General features: G+C 33.4%; 2 protein-coding genes and 1 long non-coding RNA gene across 3 annotated transcripts; 2 read left to right on the top strand and 1 right to left on the bottom strand.

Annotated features, from left to right (window-relative positions):
- The first annotated feature begins 71 nt into the window (after positions 1–71).
- On the top strand, positions 72–20,159 carry LOC145313152 (nucleolar MIF4G domain-containing protein 1-like). Its single transcript, XM_080152428.1, has 20 exons — positions 72–409; positions 864–1,003; positions 1,456–1,513; positions 2,076–2,267; positions 2,578–2,667; positions 3,025–3,177; positions 4,607–4,810; positions 5,135–5,240; positions 6,049–6,129; positions 6,873–6,986; positions 7,345–7,425; positions 7,668–7,824; positions 8,440–8,551; positions 10,231–10,306; positions 10,635–10,712; positions 15,056–15,230; positions 17,843–17,967; positions 18,541–18,601; positions 18,860–18,973; positions 20,023–20,159. Exons 1-20 carry the CDS (start codon positions 100–102, stop codon positions 20,077–20,079), a joined length of 2,484 nt encoding a protein of 827 aa, XP_080008554.1. The 5' UTR covers positions 72–99; the 3' UTR covers positions 20,080–20,159.
- LOC145313158 (uncharacterized) lies at positions 8,630–9,461 on the bottom strand. Its single transcript, XR_013877268.1, has 5 exons — positions 9,419–9,461; positions 9,273–9,330; positions 9,127–9,187; positions 8,927–8,990; positions 8,630–8,773 (listed from the first exon to the last, which is right to left on the bottom strand). It is a non-coding gene; the product is annotated as an uncharacterized LOC145313158 (long non-coding RNA).
- A 414-nt stretch (positions 20,160–20,573) lies between the features above and the next one.
- On the top strand, positions 20,574–23,423 carry LOC145313157 (thioredoxin domain-containing protein 17-like). Its single transcript, XM_080152433.1, has 5 exons — positions 20,574–20,660; positions 21,420–21,483; positions 21,884–21,984; positions 22,619–22,665; positions 23,285–23,423. Exons 1-5 carry the CDS (start codon positions 20,595–20,597, stop codon positions 23,376–23,378), a joined length of 372 nt encoding a protein of 123 aa, XP_080008559.1. The 5' UTR covers positions 20,574–20,594; the 3' UTR covers positions 23,379–23,423.
- Positions 23,424–23,561: the final 138 nt, after the last annotated feature.

Raw genomic sequence — 23,561 nt, 5'->3', positions numbered from 1 at the left:
CCCAACATAGATGAATTCAACTTTCTATTTTTATTCTTTTTAGACTATTTATTCAAATCATTTTCTCATTTTCAGAGCCCCTAATATATAAATGCCATAATGAAACAACAAATAGGATCAGGAAAGTATGAAAAACAAAGGAGGAAGGGACCTCAAAAACGAAAACCTACCCAGATAAAGCGCAAAGCTGAACGACAATTAAAACGGCAGTTAAAGAAACAGGCTCACGTAAACCATTTTAAGCGTCTAGCCATGGCCAAGAAAGGAATCAAAGTAGATGAGGATGATTACAGACCCATTAAAGATAAAAAATTTAACGAGAAAAAAGAGAAAAAGCAAAATAAGCGTAAAATGGAAAGTGAGGATGATAGTGATGACTATGATCAGGATCTGGATCTCAAAACTCTAGGTAATATAAAACACAGGGGTGTATGTCCTGCACAAGATTCAATTTTTGGCGTTATCATCTTTGAATTTTTTTTCAATTTTTAAAATTTGAGTACATTTTTAGTGTCAATTCATATCCTACAAGATAATACTATACAAGGCACATTCTTTATTTAGTACCTAATACATATTACTCCATATCATAGAACACTAAGTAATACTCAATACAGTATTGGAATCTTCCTTGTATCGTAATGAGGTTTTTTGCTAGAACGTATAGAATGATACTATACAGTAATGAAATGAATATATAGTATCATCTGATGCTCAAAAAAAATTATTTTTAACTGTGTATGATCACATAGGTATTTTTAGCAAAATTTGCGGATAAAGCACCTTAATTACAGGACATCTTCCGTTTCTACCTACCACGCAATCCGATTTCAATCCTGTAATAATTTTTTTTGTCATTTTAGAAGAGGAACATAAGAAGCAAAGAAAACTTAGAATGATAGAAGAAAACGAGGAGGAAGAAAAAATGATGAAAAAGCTGGAAAAAGATCTTGGATTTGAACATACAAAATCTAAGGGCAAAAAATTGCCAAAAAGTTTTGTGGTAAGTACTGTAAAATTTTGTTGTGTTAAGACTTCTGTATAGGGTTGAGATTCTGTTTAGGCAAAAACTGTTCTTTGTAGTTTCAACATGCATATTGCATAATCATATTGTTGCAAGGTAACATAATCTATTTACAAATGGAGCTCATTAATTACTTAGCTCACTTATTACTTTACAGTAGCTGCGCCCCTAGCATCTAGGGGCTATGCATTTAAAAGAGCAGAAAATATTCTAAAATCATCTCAAAGACAAAATCTTAAATTAAAAAACCTATTAAAGATTCCAAGAAAATGAGAACACAATACGTTCAGTAGTTATTGAAATCTTAAGCTTCAGACAACAAAATACCTTACAACTTTAGGGATATTATAGGATAGAGTATGTAAGCACTAAACTTTTTAAATTGATGCCTACTAAATGACTCAGATCAGTAATGAAATCATATTTCTTAGAATGATGGACTAGACTTTCTTCTTGGACCCTCAGGCGATCTGGGATTGGGTGGCCTAGGTAACTATTTTTTTATTTGTGAAAGTAAACTATCGCTTAAATGAATGTACAATATGAACCTTAGTAAAAATATTGGGTTATAATCCAGGGATCTATATGGATAAGACAATGGCCGATAAAATGATGTATATCCCATAGATATTGATGATACACAGATTTCCCCCCCCCCCCCCCTCCCCCGTATAGATTACAATTAGTGCCTTTGAAACTTAACCTATTGAACCAACCAACTATAGTTCAATGAAAAAAACGAATAAGAAAACGTTATTATAAACTTTGGGGACTTGCAATAAACAGCCCATTGTCACCTTCTTTCCTGTTTATTATCTCTTTTTTTTCTCGTTTTGGCGCTTAAAGTATTACAAAAAAATTTCATCCATCCATTTTTTCAATTGAATGCTTAGGTACCTAATTAGGTAAAGGTTGAATGAATGTTTGTCTGCTATAATGAAATATTTACTACAATTTTTATGAGGTTTCTTGGTATATCTTTACACAAATGGACATCTTTTTTATTTCTAAAAGGTATACCCAAGCTTTAATGATTGATTTTTGTGTTTAGATGAGGACAATGAAGACGCTAAAATATTTGACCTGGATAAATCTGATAATGAAGATGGGGACAGTGATGGTGAAGATTTTGATGAGGATAATGAAGATCTTGATGGGGAGAATGGAGATTTTGACGAGACTATGGAGGAAGACCAGGATATATTAGATGAACAAGAAGGGTTTGATGGCGATGATTTAGAAGGTTTGGTTTATTTACTTCCAGATTAGATACTCTCTATATTTTAGTACTTCACCTCCTAGCCTTTGAGGGTGGGCGTGGGAATCAAGAAAAACCACCCAAGGATATTTAAAAAGTTTCCTTAAAGTACAAACAACTATGCCCTGCATTTTCCAAAATCTTTAGCTTCAGAGAAAAAAAGATACCACTTTATATTACCTATGGTAAAATTATTACCTTCCACTAAATTACGTAATTGTTCTTTTTTTATGAAAATAATCATTTTAGTACATCTAGTCAAGTAAGGAAATATTTACTTCAACTTTTCATGCAGGCTCTGATGATAACGAAAATGAAAGTGATGGTGAAAAAGAAAATGAAAATATGGATGGAGATGCAAAGAAGGATGATCAAGAAACAGAAGGCAACATAGATGACTTAGATTGATAACTTTGATAAAGACGACATAAAAATGTATACCTTAATAAAGCACTAGATTTCTTATCTAAACCAGGACTAAGTGTTAAATACCTATAAATCTAGTTAAGGTACCTAACTTTAAAAGCTTTGCCTTATTTCTTACCTCCCACCATATTTTTTTTGGATACAAAGTAAAGGGGACTTGCAGGTTAACCTTTTTTTTGTTGCCATTATTTGATGTATTTATTTTTCAACTTTTCTTTGAGGCATTTTTTATATTGAAAGAAATCTATTTCTCACAAATTTGAAGGTAAACTTGCAATTCAATATTTTTTACGTCATTTATGTTAACTGTGAACAGATGGGGATGACGGAACATGGGAGGATATTTACGGACGAACTCGCACAAAGGATGGAAAAATTGTTGATACTAAAACAAAAAATGCGCCAAGTGATGCACCAACTTTAGGGGGCGGTGGAAAATATGTTCCACCCGCGCTAAGAAATGCTGGAGGTATGTTGACACGTTTTTAAAAGCGAAGCTTTTCTATAATTAGGGTCGGTCCGTCCGTCCGTACGTCCGTCCGAGATAGTTAGCTGTTATTCGTTAATTTAGGCATGTTAGAATTGTCCTATCGATTTGAAAATTTGCATGGTGATTCCTGTAGTAGTTAGGTACGACTTAGAAAGCGTAGCAACTCTATAATCGTTACCAGAATGTCCGTACGTCCATTTTAAATATGTTGACTTTTTTAATAACAAATTTTTATGTGATAAAATCATCCGACCGATCTGATTTTCTTATTACTGATTCCTATTTACAATAAGGTTCAATATTATGAGCGAAGCATCTCTATAATCAAGTATTAAAAATGTCAGTATGTCCATAAACAGAATTCTGTACTTAAGAAGTTTTGTAACAAATTTACGTATAATTTTGTCAAACCTTATATTTTCATATTTTGTATATTCAGTTCTGACACTCAACAAAAGTTAATGTTCGTCTGTCATATCGTTTCAGAGCTTCGCTTTTATCGATGTTGTCATCCTTGTTTTATCTAACAAAAATAGTACCCTATCTAGGCCGGTATTGTATACTATATAGTTTTAGACGGCGACAAATCAAAAGATTCTGTTACACAGTATATCATGCATAACTATGATTTAAGAAAGGCCAAATTAGCCTTCTTTTTCCTACTCTTAAAATGTTTATGTCCTAAAATACAATGAAACTTTTTTAGAGGAAGTTCGTTGAGATTAGTTACGAATTAAACTAATGCAGACATTTTGGTATTTTCTAAGGAGGGGGGGTTTTAAAGCAACCATCTCGTAATCAGTGAGCAAATGGCACTTAGAATTCGAATTTCGATCTGAAATTTTGCATGAGTAATCCTTGGTAGGTTTATTTTCCCTAAATCGTACAAAAAGTTGAAAAAGTAACGGCTAAGGGCTTAGCCGTTTAGCCGTTTTTTTGCCTAATATCAGGGCAAATCCATCATTAATTACGTAGGAATCAATTTTTTAAAACATATTTTTGGTTTGATTCATGTTAAATGATAGCAATAACCATAGCATATATTTGTAGTATCAACAGCTACCGGCTAGAACCGTTTGATAAGGTTTTTGAGCGACAAAAAGTATTATGTGGAGATTAATTGAATAATTTGCCCTTAAGATAGCCAAAAAATGGCAAAACGGTTGAGCCGCCAGCCGTTAGTTTTCTAACTTTTTGTTCGATTTAGGGAAAATAGACCTACCAAGGATTATTTGCAAAATTTCAGAAATTCGAATTCTAAGTGCCATTTAATCATTGATTACGAGATGGTTGCATTAACCCCCCCCCCCCTTTTTTTTTTCTTCTCATCTTGGGAGTATTATTTTTGGAGCATTTGATAAATTCAGGGGTATAACCAAGCGTTCAAAAACAAAAGTTTTTGTTAAAGGTGATGAGAAAAAGAAAAGCCTTGAGAGACTGAAGAAACAGTTGAAGGGAAATTTGAATCGTCTGGCAGAATCAAACATGCGCAGCATTGCAACTCAGATCGAGAGTATGTACAGTCATAATTCTAGAAATGATATGAATGAAACATTGTTTGCCTTGATCACAGATGCCATTATTTCGCCTGTTTTGACACCTGAACGTTTAGGTAAGTGATTTAAATGATTTGTTACTGCTGTGTAAGTGATAAATAGCAGACGAATTTATAACTATGCAGCGTAGATTCTCTAGGTATTATTTTATATCCGTAATAAAATCAAAATGCATTCCCTAACTGAGTTTAATATAGCCATAACATATAGTAAATTTGTTACAATATCATAAAATTAATATGATTACTTTATTTCAGTCTACTCTAATGATCTCATATAAAAAAGATAAAACTTATAACATATTTCATACTTTATGTGCGACTATTAAAAATCTTAAATTGATTTAATTATTCAATGTAACATTTATTTCAATTTTTTAGTAACTGAGTATGCTATGTTGATAACAATTCTTCACGCTAACGTTGGATCCGAAATCGGAGCTCATTTTGTCGAAGAATTCAATAAAATTTTCCTGCAAAAATACAGGAAAATGTTTAATTTTTCATTGTGGAAACACTTGTTAAAATAACTTATATAAATAGGTTATCCTTACTAAAAAAATTTGACTGAGAAGCGTAGAATAAACAAACAAGATTTCAGGGGTGTATATTCTACATTGGATCCCCTGCTCAGGGGGTAGGGGGGGGGGGGGCGGGCGAAATAAAAAATAAGTGGTTGGAGGGAAAAAAAATGTAAAAATTAAGAAAACTGAAAATATTTTTTCCATTTCCCACCCTCCTTGGTGAAAAAAACTTTTTAAAATGTGTGGTAGGAGGGATAAAATAAAGAAAATTTAGAGTTCTTTAAATATTTTTTCCATTTTCCCCCTACTTGGTGAGAAAAAACTAGGGGGGGAAGAAAATAAAAAAATTTGTAGCAGGGGAAAAAAAATAAATCTTGTGCAGAATATACACCCCTGCAAGATTTTGGTAATGAAAATATAAAATATAGGTTTTTACTAAGCATAGTGAAGACAGTACTATAATATGGATTTACTGTTTACTGTCGGCTCTTAAACTTAATTTTTTTCTCACACGTCATATATTAAAAACGGCCGAATTATTAAAGACCAGGCTAGGCCTTAACATAAAACTTTTTTGTGTCAATTAAGATGGCCATTTTAATTTTATCTTCAAACTTTTTTTATACCTATTTGGATTTTTAAAGAATTTCTTAGAAATAGTAGGTAAAGTATTTTTTTACGGAACTTACCGTGACAAACGGACGTTCATTTACCTTTATATCTATATTGACAGATCTTTACAACAACTTTAAACATTATTAATAAAAACAGAGAGACAGATCTGAACTCTGATGAAGTTGGCAAAGAATTGGATAACATTATGATGATGCTTTCTTATATTGTCAACTTCAAGTAAGTATGCTTTATTTTCATTAAACCTAATATCTGTCAAAAATATAACTACTATTCGCTTTTTAGTTCTTTGGCTGTAGACAGGATATTAAAAAACTCCGTCGCTCCATTTATTTTTTTTTGTTAGCCTCGTAGGCGTAGATTAAGAAGAGGGAAAGTTTTGACACATTTGCGGAATCCGTGTGTATAGGCTTTATCTTTGGTCTGAGAGGATAGGTTATTATAGATAAAATCATTCTTATATGATAAGTTTCCCCAAGTTTAAGATTTTTTGGATAGGCCTCCAAGTTCTGGAGCTGCAGGCCTCCAGGTGGTCTCTGGACAGGTAAATATAAAAAATGCATATTTTTTATGTTATTTCAAGAAAAAATATGCATATTTTGTTTTATAAGTTGACCTCTAACTCTTTAAAACAAAATTTCTTAAATTTTTGCCTGTCTAGAGACCACCTGGAGGCCTGCAGCCCCTTGAACCTGGAGGCCTGCAGCTCCTGAACCTGGAGGCCTATCCAAAAAATCTTAAAACTGGGGGAAATTTATCATATAAGAATGAATTTATCCCTAATAACCTCTCAGTCCAAAGATAAAGCCTAAACACACTGTTTACGCAAATGTGTCAAAACTTCCCCCCCCCCCCCTCTTATAATTTCAAAAGTTTTCAATTTGATGAGTCTTAAAGTTGTAACTAAGCTATGTATCTGTTCTAAATATTAATTTCAAATAATCCCTATAATTTGTTTTTAGTATTCTTGACAGCAAATACTTGTTTGATATTCTGCTGATGATCACTGCAAGTTTCAAGCAGAAGGATATCGAGCTTATCCTCGGTTGTCTCAGGACTGCTGGATTTAAAATGAGGTGAGTTGAGGAAGGGGACAATAGATTGTAAAATACATTTGAACCTGACGTTTTTTCAACACGTTTTCTGTTTTGTTTAATTTCAAAACTTTTTTAGATTGGTTCAAACCTTAAGTGTCTAAACTTTTCAACCATTAACTTAAATATATATAAGGGGTAATTTTGTTTATCAATATGGGTAAATACATCTTTCTATTATTCATTGTCTGATCCATTAAGAAACCTGGGAAAGTTTAACTATTTTAGATTGACCGCGTATACTAAGATCAGCAATTAAAGGGCCAAAAATGAAAATTGTGTTTTATTAAAATATTTTAATGGAAAGAAGCCAACTAATTTAGTTGATGTTTTTATTTAGGAAATCTGACCCATTAGCCATGAAGAATCTGATTGCAGAAGTTCAGGCAAAGGCAAGTTCATGTGATAGCACAGATACCAGGAAAGTTTTGTACAATACAAAAATAATTTTGTTAAGATTTAGCATATTTTTACGAAAAAAGTTCTTTTTTTGGTGTTCATTTATGCAAGAATTTTTTTAAGTTTGTTATCATTGTTCTTAAAATGTACCTACAGGTTAGAAGGTTTTGAAATCTCGTATTGGTGCTTTTTCTTACCAACAATAGAAACATATGCTACTTTATTACATTGACTGTATTGTATAACCACCAATTGCCCATGCAGAGTTCAGTTTATGCTCGAGGTGTTGCTAGCTGTTAAGAATAACAATGTCAACAAGATACCCAACTATGACCCAAGTCATTTCGAGCACCTGAGAAAATCACTGAAAAGTTATGTCAGAGAAGGAAACTTTGTTACTGAAATGAAGATTGGACTCAAGGTAATTATGTTGAATGAATCTTTAATTTAGGGTTGGCAATCTGAATCCGGAATCCGTTTTTTTTAACGGATTCGGATTCTTAATTGTTAGGCTAAAATTAGCGTCTTGAGTTTTTTCTTCCAACCCCACCTCTTTAAAGGCAAGAGAGATAAGAAAATATAAAAAAAACGCAGCTATAGATTCTTCCCAGTACTCGGTATAATTTAATTCCTTATTTTTTTTTAAAAAAAGCCATTTAAAATATTGCCCAGGGGTGTATACTACATGGGATCCCCTGCTCAGGGGGGGGGGGGATAAAAAATAAGTAGTTGGAGGGGAAAAAATGTATAAATTAAGAAAACTGAAAATATTTTTTCCATTTCCCCCCCTTCTTGGTGAAAAAAACTAAAAAAATGTGTGGTAGGAGGGATAAAATAAAGAAAATATAGCGTTCTTTAAATATTTTTCCATTTCCCCCCGGCCTACTTGGTGAGAAAAAACTAGGGGGGAAAAAAAAAAAAAAATTTGTAGCCGGGGAAAAAAAATCCGCAAAGAATCCGTTTTATGTTTGGACGGATTCTTTTTGCTATTATTTGTTATTGAAATCTAATTTAATTTTCCAATATATTATTTCAGGATTTAGAAGAAGCTGATACACTGGGACGTTGGTGGGTCATTGGTTCTTACTATGCTGGAAACCTGGTGGGAACTAACCAGCAGCCACCTCAAGACAAAGATGATGTATCAGGTAAGCAGTAGCTTTTCTTCAGGTTGGCTTTATTTAGGTCATCACATAACATCAGCATTGACAATCCTATTTGTGCAACCTGGGAATTTGTAGGAGGGTTGCATCCGCCCTGCTTCAGCAGGCAGCTCCGGTGGACAAGGAACAGGCATGGTTAACATTGTCTGTGGACAGCATTTTAACTTTGAAATAGAAGAAGAACATCTCAGCTATGCTTTCACAAAACTAAAAAAGAATTTATGTTTTGTAAAAGGATAATATAAAAATTAAAATATAAAATTTTAAAAGAATAGATGATAAAATAAATTTGTAAAGTATTACACTATGGAATAAACTTGGAGCTTAAAACATAAAATACATATACAATAATAAATTTACCTCTGGGGGTATATTAAGTTGCCTGGGTTGGTAATTTTACTCAAACACACTGCGCTCGTAATGACTAAAAAGGAAAAGAGCATGCAGTTATTAAAAAAAAGAATTTTTTAAAAAATTAAATATTTTTTTCTTTTCTTTTTTATTAAAATTTAACTATCTCTGGGTATTTGAATTGGAATTTTTCTTTATTAAATATTTACCAGAGAAGGGTAAGAAGGCTGCTATGCCAACATAAAATATCAGGTACAGCACAACAAACATCTAAATTGAATAAAATGTTTAGGCTAAGATTTTAATGATATAAAATTAATGATAAAAAAAAAATACAATTTTATTTGATTATTACCTAATAGGTACACAGTTAACAATTATTTGACCAGCTTTTCAGGTACACAGCTTGTAGTCTAAATATTGATTTCTTTTTATGGACACAGTAACAAATTATTAAAAAGTTTATAAATGTTCTTTTAGGTAGGTACTAAAGGTAGTTACCTTGATTCTTATGCAACCAAGCACTTCTTGCAATAAGATAGATAAATTTAATGCAGCTACACAGTCTTTATATGGCAGTGACATTCTAAATTAATAACAAAATTTGATAATTGTTCAATTGAATTAAAAATTAAGGAAATTTTGTATTACAATTTTTTATAAGAAAGCTTACTTTTCATTTTCCTCCTTGGTCTTGAGCCAGCTATGGAACATGAGGTGGCTACACGGAGTTAAAAATTGAATTATCTTTCTGAAATGGTTTGATAAGTTTTAAAATTTTGCTTAATGTTTTTTGTAATTTAAACAGAAAGAAAGAAAATATATTAAATAATTTTACTATAACATCTTCATGGTACAGGCAGGATTACAGGTACAGATGAATAGTTGACCAGGAGGGGTGCTCGTTTTCTTTCCTTAACATTGAAACATTTAGGTTTGTGGCTTAGCTAGCACACTATTACCCATATTAAATAGAAAAGTTTATTTTGGTCTGAGGCTTCAGATTTTAATATCTACTGAACCGATTGAGTTCTCCATTTGAGGGAAGCTTTACATAGGTCTTGAATGGTTTTATGCTATGATATTATTTAGATTTAAGCCTTTGGTAGTTTTATGCTAATTTTCATTCCATACCCTCCTCTCTGCATACATAATACATAGCTTTTATTTGCTAGGAGCGGAGCAGCTAGTTATCTGTAAATAGTGCATCCTTATATTATTTTCTGCAAATTATGTGATTGTAATGTTAAAAACTTAAGTCAGCAATTTTTGAAGTTCAACATTCTTATAACTAACCTAGTATTTATGTTTAGGTTCTAATAACAAGGAGGATATAAGTGAAGAATTGCTCCAGCTCGCAAGAAAAATGAGAATGAACACAGACTCGAGGTAATAGAATATGATTGATAATATTTTTTTTAATAAGATAGAGACAACTTTAAGTATTCTAATATTTATTTTTCTTAACAAAATAGAAATATTTACCTAGGTTCATAAAATACATTTCAAATATATTAGTGTTAATTAGAGTTGGGCCAAATATCCGGTTATTTTAATAACGGGCCGATTATCCGGTCATTTTAATAACTGGCCGGATACCGGATATTGAAACTATCCGGTTGCCGGCTGATTTCTAATGCCGGATATCCGATTATTCGGTCGGATATCAGGCGTTGGACAGATATCCGGCCCAACCCTAGTGTTAATTTATGTTTAGAAAGCAGATATTTTGTCTTGTGATGACTTCTGAAGATTATTTGGATGCCACTGAAAAGATTCTTAAACTTGGTTTAAAGTAAGTTTCTTTTATAATCTTCTATAATTCAAAGTAGAACGATGTCTGTCTGTCCGTCCCTTAAGATCTCGGTAACCGCTGAACCGATTGGACTCTACTTTTCAGGGATTATACCTACTGGACCTGTGATGGTTTTAAGATATTTTCTTGGGGGCTGGGACACCCCCAACCCCGTCAAAAAACAAAAAATCCCCCCCCATTTTTTTTTTTTTTTTTTTTATTGCAGAAGATTTCCTTGGTCCTTTATTATTTTTTTTTTTGCAGGAGATTTCCTTGGTCCTTTTACGAATTTCACCTTAATTTTTTTTATCACCTCTTGGGGCAAAGCCCCTAGAGGCTAGGGGCGAAACCGCTAGTCCTTATAATAAAGTAACAGGATGTTTGTGTGTTTGTACCGAAGGATCTCGCTAACCGCTGAACCGATCGGGTTTTCCTTAACAGGGTAGCTTTTTATAGGTCCCGAGAAGGTTTATATCTATTTTGTTGGGGGTTGGGAAACCCCCAACCCCCCAAAAAATGAACCCCCCCCAAAAAAAAAAAATTTCGCCCCCCCAAAAAGATATTTTTTTGTTACTTTTTGTTTTAAATCTAAAATAAGAAATTGGGTTATCTTCGACTCTCCCCTCCTCCAGTGCCCCTAGGGGCCTCTAGGGGCGTAGCCGCTAGTATTATATAAAGAACCTAGTAGTAAGAGTTTATTTGAAGTCTAAAGCTTATTTTTCTGCCCCGCTTTTACCCATTTTAATACAGATCCTATAGATACTAGGACTCAGCCGCTAATGATTTATAAAATCATTGCAGGGGTGTTTATTCTGCAAATTTGACTGTGCTAAATGGGGGGAGGGGTAAAAAAAATTATGTAACTGAAAATTTTTTTTCCATTTTTCTCCCCTCCTTGGCGATAAAACTGAAAGAATATGTGGGAGGGGTGAATATTATGATTAAAATAAAGAGTCGTAAAAATATTTTTTAATTTTTTCTCCTACCTAGCTGGAAAAAAAGCCATGAGGGAAAAAATTTAAAAATTTGCAGCAGGGGAAAAAATGAATCTTGTGCAGAATACCTACATACCCCTGGATCTTTGCAAAATGTAATATACCATGTACTGTACATACTACATACTTAATAAAAAGTTAATTTTAACCTAAACAAACTATTAGAAGTTGTACTCATATTAAACATTTTTTGTCTTCCCCAATCCCCCCCCCCCCTTCTTTTAATAAACCTTTTTTCTGTCTCTGAATATGGCTTATCAATTAGTGTGTCTTATCAATTGTATAATTAAAAGCAATTAAGTTTTATAGTTAAAAGTGTCACTTTGAAAATCAACTGTAAACAAAGAGGAACTAAGCCAATAAAAAGAGTTAACATATATGTGAGATTTTTAAATGGTACAATGTGGAACTTTCGCCGAAAACGGCTACCTTACAGTATCCTAGATTTTTTCTCACGATTCATCGTCTAAGGGGGGGGGGGGGGGAGTTTGTACACTTATAGGAAATGAAATTCAGTACCAAAGTTTGGGAGGGTCGTATGGGCTTGTTTTTAAAGTTATCAACCTAATTCTTTTTGTAGGCTCTCTTATATGACTTGATATACACGGAAAACTTTGAAAATTGAATTTTGGTACTTTCCTTCTAGGGGCTTGTGGAGCAAAAGACCCCCAAAACACTAAAAATATGAGTTCTGACCTTATTTTTTAAGATATCGACCTGATTTTTTCTTTATAATACTTTTTTAACATAACCGAATCAACGTACCATTACAGATTTCATTTTGGGACTTTCCTTCTAGGGGCTTGTGGAGCAAGAGACCCCCAAAACACAAAAATATGAGTACTGGGCTTATTTTTGAAGATATCAACCTGCTTTTTTTATATAAAAATAATATTTAAACATAACCGAATCTACGAACCATTACAGATTTCATTTTGGGACTTTCCTTCTAGGGGCTTGTGGATCAAGAGACCCCCAAAAATCATAAAAATATGAGTTGTGGGCTTCTTTTTTAAGATATCAACCTGATTTTTTATATGTGAATACTATTTTAACATAACCGAATCTACGAACCATTACAGATTTCATTTTGGGACTTTCCTTCTACGGGCTTGTGGAGCAAAAGACCCCAAAAACACTAAAAATATGAGTTCTGAGCTTATTTTTTAAGATATCAACCTGATTTTTAAAAAATAATACTGTTTTAACATAACCAAATTAAGAAAACATTACAGATTTCATTTTGGGACTTTCCTTCTAGAGGCTAGTGGAGCAAAGATTCCAAAACCACTAAAAATATGAGTTCTGAGCTTATTTTTAAAGATATCAACCTGATCTTTTTAAAATAATACTTTTTTAACATAACCGAACTAAGAAACCATTAAGGATTTCATTTTTGGACTTTCCTTCTAGGGGCTTGTGGAGCAAAAGACCCCCAAAACACTAAAAATATGAGTTCTGAGCTTATTTTTTAAGATAACCTGAGAACTCAATTTATTTTGTTTTGGAGGTGTTTTACCCTACTTTCCCCTAAAAGGAAAGTGCCAAAATGAAATTATTAGTGGCTACCTAGTTCAAACATGTGAAAAAGGTTTTCATGAAAAAAATTAGCTCAATATCTCTAAAAATATTTTTTGGGGGTCTTTTGCCCCACTAGCTTCTAGAAGGAAAGTCCCAAAATGAAATCTGTAATGGTTTCTTAGTTCGGTTATGTTAAAAAAAGTGTTCCTAAAAAATCAGGTTGATATATTTAAAAACAAGGTCAGAACTCATATTTTTAGTGTTTTTGGGGTCTTTTGCTCCACAAGCCCCTAGAACGAAAGTCCCAAAATGAAATCTGTAATGGTTCGTAGATTTGGTTATGTTAAAATAGTATTTTTATTAGGGATGGGAATCCGTCGAATTTTTGGGCCGGATTCGGATTCCGGATTCTGAAGGAATCCGTCAAAAAAAGTGACGGATTCTTGCGGATTCCGGATTCTTATTTTAGGCGGATTCCGGATTCGGATTCCGAATTCTAGCAGTATTTTAAAAGGCCGTCCGTCACAGAGGGATAGCTTTTTTCGTTAATTTATCACTATGTTACTTGGTTGAAGCCTTGATTTGTTTAAAGTGTTGACTTCCAGCATAACTAAAACATTTACATCACATTAGTAGGTAATTATTAAAATTTGTTATGTAGAAATTTTTTTTTTGATCTTTGCCTTCAAACAGAGGGAGTTGTAAGAAAAAAGACGATAATTTTAGCCTACCAATTTGGAATCCGGAATCCGCTATAAAAAACGGATTCCGGATCCGGATTCGGATTCCAAAATTGGCCGAAAATTGGGCGGATTCCGGATTCGGATTCCGGATCCGGATTTCCATCACTAATTTTTATATAAAAAATCAGGTTGATATCTTTAAAAATAAGCTCAGAACTCATATTTTTAGTGTTTTTGGGGTATTTTGCTCCACAAGCCCGTAGAAGGAAAGTCCCAAAATGAAATCTGCAATGGTTCGTAGATTCGGTTATGCTAAAATAGTATTTTTCATTATATAAAAAAATAAGGTTGATATCTTAAAAGAGAAGCCCACAACTCATATTTTTATGATTTTTGGGGGTCTCTTGCTCCACAAGCCCCTAGAAGGAAAGTCCCAAAATGAAATCTGTAATGGTTCGTAGATTCGGTTATGTTTAAATATTATTTTTATATAAAAAAAAGCAGGTTGATATCTTCAAAAATAAGCCCAGTACTCATATTTTTGTGTTTTGGGGGTCTCTTGCTCCAAAAGCCCCTAAGAGGAAAGTCCCAAAATGAAATCTGTAATGGTTCGTTAATTCGGTTAAGTTAAAAAAGTATTACAAAAAAAAATCAGGTCGATACCTCAAAAATAAGCCCAGTACTCATATTTTTGTGTTTTGGGGGTCTCTTGCTCCACAAGCCCCTAGAAGGAAAGTCCCAAAATGAAATCTGTAATGGTTCGTTGATTCGGGTATGTTAAAAAAGTATTATAAAGGAAAAATCAGGTCGATATCTTTAAAAATAAGGTCAGAACTCATATTTTTAGTGTTTTGGAGGGTCTTTTGCTCCACAAGCCCCTAGAAGGAAAGTACCGAAATTCAATTTTCAAAGTTTTCCGTGTATATCAAGTCATATAAGAGAGCCTACAAAAAGAATTAGGTTGATAACTTTAAAAACAAGCCCATACGACCCTCCCAAACTTTGGTACTGAATTTCATTTCCTATCAGTGTACAAACTCCCCCCCCCCCCTTAACTCTTATCGAAGGCTGAGTTTCATCGCGTTAGGTTTAAAAAAAAAGAATCTCGTCCTTCAACCTCAACCTCTGTACCTTTTTTTTACAGGAACCAAATGGAAAGAGATGTTATGTTTGTGTTGCTCGACTGTACCATTCAGGAGAAAACATTTAATCCATTCTACTGTCATCTCTCAATCAAGCTGTCTAATGTTGACCGCAAGTACAAGCTTGCCAACCAGTTCTGTATCTGGGATAAGATAAAGTTGACCTCGGAAATGAAGGTAAAAAGTTAGGGAGGGAAGGGACATTGGACTGTTTATTACACAAGTCCCCAAAGTTTTATAATATTTTTTTTCTTATTTGTTGGCTTCAATCTTTGGGGAATTTTATTGAACTTGGATTGGTTGGGTCCAAACGTTTTAACCACTAGGTAATTGTAATCTTAGAAGGGGTAATTTTGTGTATTATCATGGGGAATGTACATCAATTTATCTGCCATTGTCTTGTCCCTAAGATCCTTGATAAAGTAGGGTAGTGCGGGGTTAATGCGGTCATCGGGTCAATTCCGGTCAAACGACCAACTTTTTTAAAACCGTTTTTTACCGGTGTTCTAAACGTTTGCGAGAGATCTTCAGAAAAGCAAAGTTGTAGTTTATTGCCTATACTTTCATTTCTTACTTCAGCAAATTTTTATCAGATCACTCCTTCTATGATTTTTTTGCCCTCAAAAAGTTGCAAAAAATTTGAAAAAAAAATTCAAAATAGGCCATGATCAATTTAAAATTGTGAAAAAATGGTAAGTCCTATCGACCCCCGGGTTTTTGTAAAATGAAAGATATGGCATTCATTTAACGTTTGCAATTGGAGGCGTTGTTCTAACTTGATTTTTTCATAATTTTTTTTTCGTCTAAAAAAAATGGTCTATTCCGGTCACTTTTTTTACTTTTTTTTATTACTGTATTTATAACTGTACAATACCCTAATGTTTAATCTAGGTGATCTGGAAGCATAAACAACCTAAATGCATGACCTAAGCTTTAATCATTGCCTTGCCTGTTGTGTGATGTACATTACTAGTCATTTTACTGCTTGTATTATGTCATGTTTTGTTGCCTAAGCTTTTCAATTTGTAGACATTAAAAATTTTTCAGACACATTTTTATAGTAATGGGAAGAGTATATCACCCAAAGGAACGCCTTAAATATTTGCCTGAAGATGTATCAGCTGCATTGGCTCATGTAAGAAGGGGTATGTCTATTAGAAAGACCGCTAGAAGATTTAAAATTCCATATGAAACCCTTGCATCTTTTTCGTATAAGAGGGTGTTCGCGATTTTTGCGCGGATTGGATTTTTTATGTCAAATCGGCTAGGATTAAGCTAGAAAGGTGTTTAAGGTGTCTATAGAAAGCTCTTTGCATGTCCTAACAAAAACTCCCCAGGATATGGGTTCTATCTCCAAGATTTAGAGTACATATTCAAGATTTTGCATTTTCAAAATTCCTGTTGCATAAAATGTGTTGAAATATTAGAGTTAGACCCCATATCATTTCGAGTTAATTGTCAGGCATGTAATTTTGCATCTTTAGACACCTTAACCACCCTTGTAGGTCAATCCTAGCCAATTTGAGACAAGAAAAAATGTATCAAAAACTGCTGTCAAAACTGGCAGGATTTTTAAAATTAAAAATTTTTTGGGAAAAAATCACTTTTTTCAAGAAATTCCAAGACCTGCGAACCAGAAATTGCCTCTAATTTATGTATAAAGCTTAAAAAACCTTATCATCTATAATACAAAGTAGAACGATGTCTGTCTGTCCGTCTGTATGTCTGTCCCTTAAGATCTCGGTAACCACTGAACCGATCGGATTCTACTCTTCAGGGTATCTACCTATTGGTCCTGTGGTGGTTTTAAGCTATTTTCTTAAGGGGTGGGACACCCCCAACCCCCCCAAAAACCAAAAAATCCCCCCCCCATTTTTTTTTTTTTTTTTTTTTTGACGGAGATTTCCATGGTCCTTTACGATTTTCGCCAAAAATTTTTTTTTATCACCTCTTGGGGCAAAGCCCCTAGATGCTAGGGGCGAAGCCGCTAGTATAATATAAAGTATGATATTTTTTTTAAAAGTTTGCATGAAAAAAATTGATGTTTTTTTGCGATTTTACCGACTTTTTTAAAATGGGGAAAATGTTGTCAAAAAATTGTCTGATCTGCATGCGACTAGTACCGTTAGAAAGCTAATGACCTCAGCTTTCTACTCATAGTTTAAATGTTAAAAATAAATATTTTTAGGGGGTGTTCCACCCCCCCAAAGTCAACTGACCGAAATAGCCCCACCGGTGGGGTTATTCCAATAAAGGCCAACCGCCGCCCTTTAAACCGATTTTTGACCGACTTCTAGTTGCGAGATCTTAATGGGACCAAGACAGGCTTCTTCGTTATTGCCATATCGTTCATTTGCACTCTTAAAAACCGGTAAAAGTTTTTGGGAAGTATGTTTTTTTTTAAGTTGAAGCAAAAAATTGACCGGAATTACCCCGCACTACCCTAAATGTTTATAATTTGGACGGATTGATCCGTAAAGAGAAGTTCAATTACTGCCAGAAAACACTTATTTTTAATGTTCTAGATTTAGAGAAAAAACAAACATAAACATGAAAAGAATTACTTTGTTATGTAAACTAGCATCTAGGGGCTTTGTATTAGAAGGGGCAAAGAGGGCCTAGTAAATTAGCTTAAAACCACCACAAGACGAAAATCTGAGACTTTATGGGACATGGATATCTAAAAATTTACCTTGCAGGAAACTAACTTGTAATATATATGCACAAAATTTTTATTTTACATACATACCTATAGTTTACCTAGGTACTTAATAACAAATATTTGTTAGGATTATCAGATAGAAAACCTTGGAGCTTATATAAGTCTGGTAATCCGTATGAAGAGTCAGAGTATTGCTGTCCTTAGAACAATTCACTTCGCTGAAATGAACAAATTCAATGTCAAACTTTTAAGGTAATTTTTTTTCCAAATTTTCTTCTATAGGGGGTGTATATTCTGCACAAGATTAATTTTTTTCCCCTGTTGCAAAATTTTTATTTTTTTCCCCTCCTAGTTTTTTCCAGCAAGGAAAGGGATAAAATGGAAAAATATTTTCAAAACTCTTTATTTTATTCATATTATCCCCCCGCCCACATACTCTTTTAATATTTTTATCACTCAAGAGTGGGGAAAAATGAAAAAAAAATGCTTTCAGTTCTTTTAATTTTTACATTTTTTCCCCCCACAACCACATATTTTTTATTTTTATATATATATTTGTTCTGTCGGTCAAGCTACAAAAGACCATTACATATAATGATATTTTATTTATGTAATAAAATTTCGTGATTTAATTCTATTTCTACTTTTTTATTAAACTGAATGTCGGAAAAAATCACGAAACTTATACGTGTTTTTTAGCTGTCGTTGGGGGTCAACACATAGTAGAATTGACGACCTTTACCTCTGACCCCCCAAATATTAATTTAGATTCATTTTCGCTCGTTTGCTTTTACCTTTATGTATTAGTATATTATATTATTTAAGATCTATACTATGTGAAGTTTTGCTGAAACTCAAGAAAGAAGAGTTGAAAGAAATTTTCTGGGTAAAAAATATATTTTTATTTATCATGTCATAGTAAGGTTGCTTTCAGTATGATTTTATTTTCATGTATGAATATTGAGTAAGGTTAATCTAAAAAAGTGTTGAAAAAAAAACTGTCAAATTGATTATATCCTATAATATTAAGAATCAAGATTTTTTTGTTTGGCAGCTAGCAACCTTTAAAATTCATAGATTTTTGGAAAAATTTGTTACCAGGAATATTTTACCGTGAACTGCAGTTGATCCCATATTTTTTTAGGTTGTGGGACAGAATCCCAATTACAGCATGTTTGGGGAAAGTTTAAAACTTTTCCTTAACCACTTCTTGATCAAGAAACGAAAACAACTTGATCAAAACATAAACTTTGAAAAGGTACCTACATATTTTTATATTATTTTTGTTTACGGCTGCTCAGGGGTGTATAATGTATATTCTGCAAATTTGACCCTGCTAAAGGGGGGAGGGGGGAAAATATGTGGTTGGGGGGAAAAATGGAAAACTTAAGAGAACTGAAATTTTTTTGCCATTTTCCCCTTGCTTGCTGGAAAAAACTAGGAGGGGAAAAAATTAAAAGTTTTGCAGCAGGGGAAAAAATAAATCTTGTGCAGAATATACACCCCTGGGCTGCTTTCATTATGCTAAATAGAAAATTTTTATAGTTAAGTAGGTCCAAATAGCGTCATAACCGAAGACGTTAAAAGGTTCTTGCTTCTGTGATAGCAAAATAAGTCCAAATAAGAAGCTTAGCTTAATTTATTTCACAACTTTTAGAATAAGGTTCTTAAAAATCAGAGGGTTAGAAGTGCGTAAGGGGGATGTCAACAAACCCCTTAAAATCAGAAATAGGAAGACATACCTTCCCTTTTTTATTCCCTCAAGTAATACAACCCCCTTTAGCAAAACCCTGTGCACGCCACTGGTTGAATGCAATTTTTCTCGCGAGGATGCATCATTGAACCAACACATTGCATAGATGGCATGAAGTGGCCATTAATATGATTCAAGACAAAGATTGAATATCTCCACAGAGGTGTATATTTTGCACAAGATTCATTTTATCCCCTGCTGTAAATTTTTTAAAAAAATTTCCCCTCTTAGTTTTTTCCAGCAAGGAAGGGGAAAAATGGGAAAATATTTTCAGTGTTAAGTTTTTAGGTATCTTAATTTTCTCTTAATTTTACATTTTTTTCCCCCCAACCACATATTTTTATATTTTTTTACCCCTCTCTTTGCAGGGTCAAATTTGCAGAATATACACCCCTATATCTCCATTTCTTTTATCATTATGTTTTATCTTTCTTATCATTGATTTTTCTCAATTATATTAGTTTTACTGCACTAAGAGTTCATTATGAAATTCTTATCTATTCTGCGGTCTTAGAACTGATTCAACACAGATTTTAATTTTGTTTTTGTTTTAGTTGGAGCAAAGAGTTCGCCTTGCCGAAGAGAATCTTGGTACAAGCCTCAAACTTTAAATTACATCATTGTTTCATTTTGTGTTGCTACATTCTGAAGAAAAATCTCTTGTGTTCTTATCAAAAAGCTAATATATTATGATAAAGAGGGGAGGAGGATGAAGCAAAAAACTCAAAGAAACTCAACCAAAAACAGGGTTTAAAGCACTGAAATTTGGCATGACAGTCGCTGTAATGAGGGAACGACGCCATTTCTTCACAGTTGTACAATTTACCTCATTAAAGCAACAACCATGCCAAATTTCAGTGCTGTAACTCCTTTTTGTTAAGTTTTAAGTTTGATTGCAAGAAGTGTCTCATCCTCCTCCCCCCTTTAATTGATTATTTGGAAAAAAATCTTACAAATTACACATTTTACTTCAATTGTTATTTATGTTTTTCCCAATCATATTTTTTAATATCACTGCAACAAAAATGTCCTAAGATTTTTTTTCAATGTTATGTTGGCTTAATTGTAAGAACACAAAAAAACCTGAATATTATTTTTTAGATTATTTTTTATTACAGATATAAAAATGGTTAAAAAGTTCGAGGTTGAAGGATTTGAAAACTTCAAGGCTAAGGCCGAGGAGTTAGCAAAGGTAAATCCATTATTAATTTAAAGTCTGAAGCTTAAGATATCAAAAACTACCAAACAAATTGGTTTCTCTATATTAAGTAAGTAAGCTTCAGATCAGGTAAAGTTATGGTTTTAGGCTGTTTTGATTTTAAGATATTCTCTGTACCTTCGAAAACAAAGTCCATAGATGTTAAGGGTTGGCATATCGGGCACCCTTTTCGATAATGGGCCGCCCGATTGCCCAAAAGGGGTTTTGGGCACCCTTTTGGGCAAATGTTATAAAAAGTTTATAAAATAGCCTAAAACCATACCGAGACTCTTATTATTAGAAATAAAATAGCCTAAAACCATCTTAGGGCCTATAAAAGCTCCACTTGTAGTTGAACCATATCGGTTCAGCGGTTAGCGAAAGCCTTCTCTAGATACAAAAAAAGCTTACTAATTTAAATATATAATACCTAGGTAGCTAATATCAGCCAAAAAAATAGGCCCGTCCCTCTCTTTTTGTACCCCTTCCCCTTTTTTTCACCCCCCAAAACGGGGGTGCCCAAAAGGACCGATAAAGGGCGGCCCAAAACCGCCCGCCCGATATGCCAACCCTGGGGTGTAGCCGCTAGTTTATTAAATGCTAGGTAATATTTCTGTCTTTGAGTGTTAAAGTGTAACGTTAACCCACATTTATTCCCCTCCCCCCCCCCCAAAAAAAAAGGTTGGACGTCCTTTCCCCCCAGTCAAAAATTAGTTTTAAAGACGAATAAATTAAGTAAAATGTTGCTTTTAGGATGGAACTTTGTTTGTGATGTTTTCTGGCAGCAAGAATGAGAAAGGAGAAAGTTGGTGTCCAGGTTGGTTTTAAAAAGCGTTGATTTAGACATTTTAAAATTGTCCTATCTATTTCAAACTGCATGATTCTATCATATTTGGGTAAGATTTTGTGTAATATCCTCTTAAAAATATTTTTTTCAATTTTGTAAATTTTGATAGTTATCAGAAAGTCATACGTCCTTCCCAAAAATAGTTATAAACCTTCCTAGAACCATTTAGAAGTTAGATTGTAAATAGGAACTATATCGTATCAGCGGTTAGCCAGATCTTCTGTACAAACAGTCAGGCAGACTCACAAACATTCTGTTACTTTTATATCAGAATTTTTGATACGTAAATACGACTTTTTAAAAATTCAGGGAATTTATTTGTAAAAATTCGGTAAAAATCTGCCAATTAATTCATATTGTAAATTTAAAGATTGTGTAACTGCCTACCCTGTTGTGATTGACAGTCTGAAGTCAGCTGATGAGGATGCTAACTTTTTGTATGTCAGTGTTGGTGATAGAGCTTTCTGGAAGGTAAATTTTTACTATTTTAGAAAAGTTTTGGATCTTCAAGGGGGAGCGTTTTTGATGTTTGTAATAATCCTTATACTAAAGTAACAGGATGTCTGTTTATGTGTCTGTGTGTTTGTTTGTACCGAAGGATCTCGCTAACAGCTGAACCGATCGGGTTCTCCTTAACAGGGTAGATTCTCATAGGTCCCGGGAAGGTTTATAACTATTTTGGGAGAGGGTACCACAACCCTCCCAAGAGAAATCACAAAAAAAAATAAAAAAAATTACGTTTCTCGATTTAACAAAGAGAGTTCAACGAAACATAAACGGCAAAGCAACTTAGACATATTTAAATATAAAAAAAAAACATTTAAAGTGCCACTAGAGGCCTCTAGTAGCGTAACCGTTAGTTGATATTAAAAGGGGAAGTTGTTGTTTTTTTCTTATGCCTCCCTAATGCGGGGCTACCGTACTCATTACTCAATATAACCTAACCTAAAGATGTAATGAAACGAAAAACCACCCCCTCACCTTTTATTTTCAATTTATTTCAAATAAGGGGGAGTGTGTACCAGCCTCAACAAGGTATTTTGTGTAATAGCACTAACTACAATAAGAAGGTTAAGATTAATATAAACTTGATTTTAATTTTTAGGATCCCAATTGCATTTTTAGAACTGCCAAGGAATGCAGACTAAACAGGTTGGATTTTTCTCTCTTACATTCAAAGACTGGCAGTTACGCCGCTAGAGGCATTTAAGGTCACTTTAGGTGGGGGGTGTCGTCCACCATCTTTACAGTTATATTTTTTAAAAAGAAAGAATAAAAAAAAAATTTTTATTGAGGGGGTGGGGGGGGGGGGGGTTGAAGCTAGTCAATTTAAGCACCTTCCAACAGTTAATTTGAGTATTTTTTGTGTGAATATAATAGGTTTCTGCAAAATATAGTTAACTAAAAAGAATAAGTTCTACCATGGTTTTACAGGAAAAAAACTTTGAAATCTTATACTTTTGTGTCAAAGCATTTTTTTTTATTTGTAATTTCAATTTTCAACTCGTTAAATATTTTAATTTTTTTTTGTCCAAAACGATGGTAGACCTTTACTTTTTTTCATTTTTTAACCCTATATAACAGAAACAAAGTATTTCAAACCAATAAACTGATGTTAAGTGTTTTACTTTACATTACTTGCTTTTGTTTGTACATAGTCCCCTTTTATCAGCTTTTATGAGCAGAATTTACTACTTAAGATTTTGAGATAATTTATCATCATTGTCCTCCTTCCTTATTTTCATATTGACATCATGAGTATATGTTTTAGTGTGCCAACATTGATTAAGTGGGGTACTCCTAACCGCCTGGAGGAGGGGCAATGTGCTGATCCTGCCCTTGTTTCCATGATGTTTGAAGAGTAAACATGTACGGACAGAACTTGGATTCAAGAATTAGGAATTAAAAAAAATTAATCACCTTGTACTTTTTTATGCCCTTACCATGATTTTCAATTATAAGTTCCTAATTTCCTCTATATTATGTTATTGTTCAACAATGAGTTCCTAGCTTTCATTTTTCTTAATTTTTCATTCCGTCGTGTTGTG

Source organism: Acartia tonsa, chromosome 3, assembly GCF_053477335.1.
Source record: "Acartia tonsa isolate MP-2025a chromosome 3, ASM5347733v1, whole genome shotgun sequence".
Classification (NCBI taxonomy): domain Eukaryota; kingdom Metazoa; phylum Arthropoda; class Copepoda; order Calanoida; family Acartiidae; genus Acartia; species Acartia tonsa.
The sequence above is the reverse complement of the archived record's forward strand: the minus strand, read 5'-3'. Positions and strand labels throughout refer to the sequence as shown.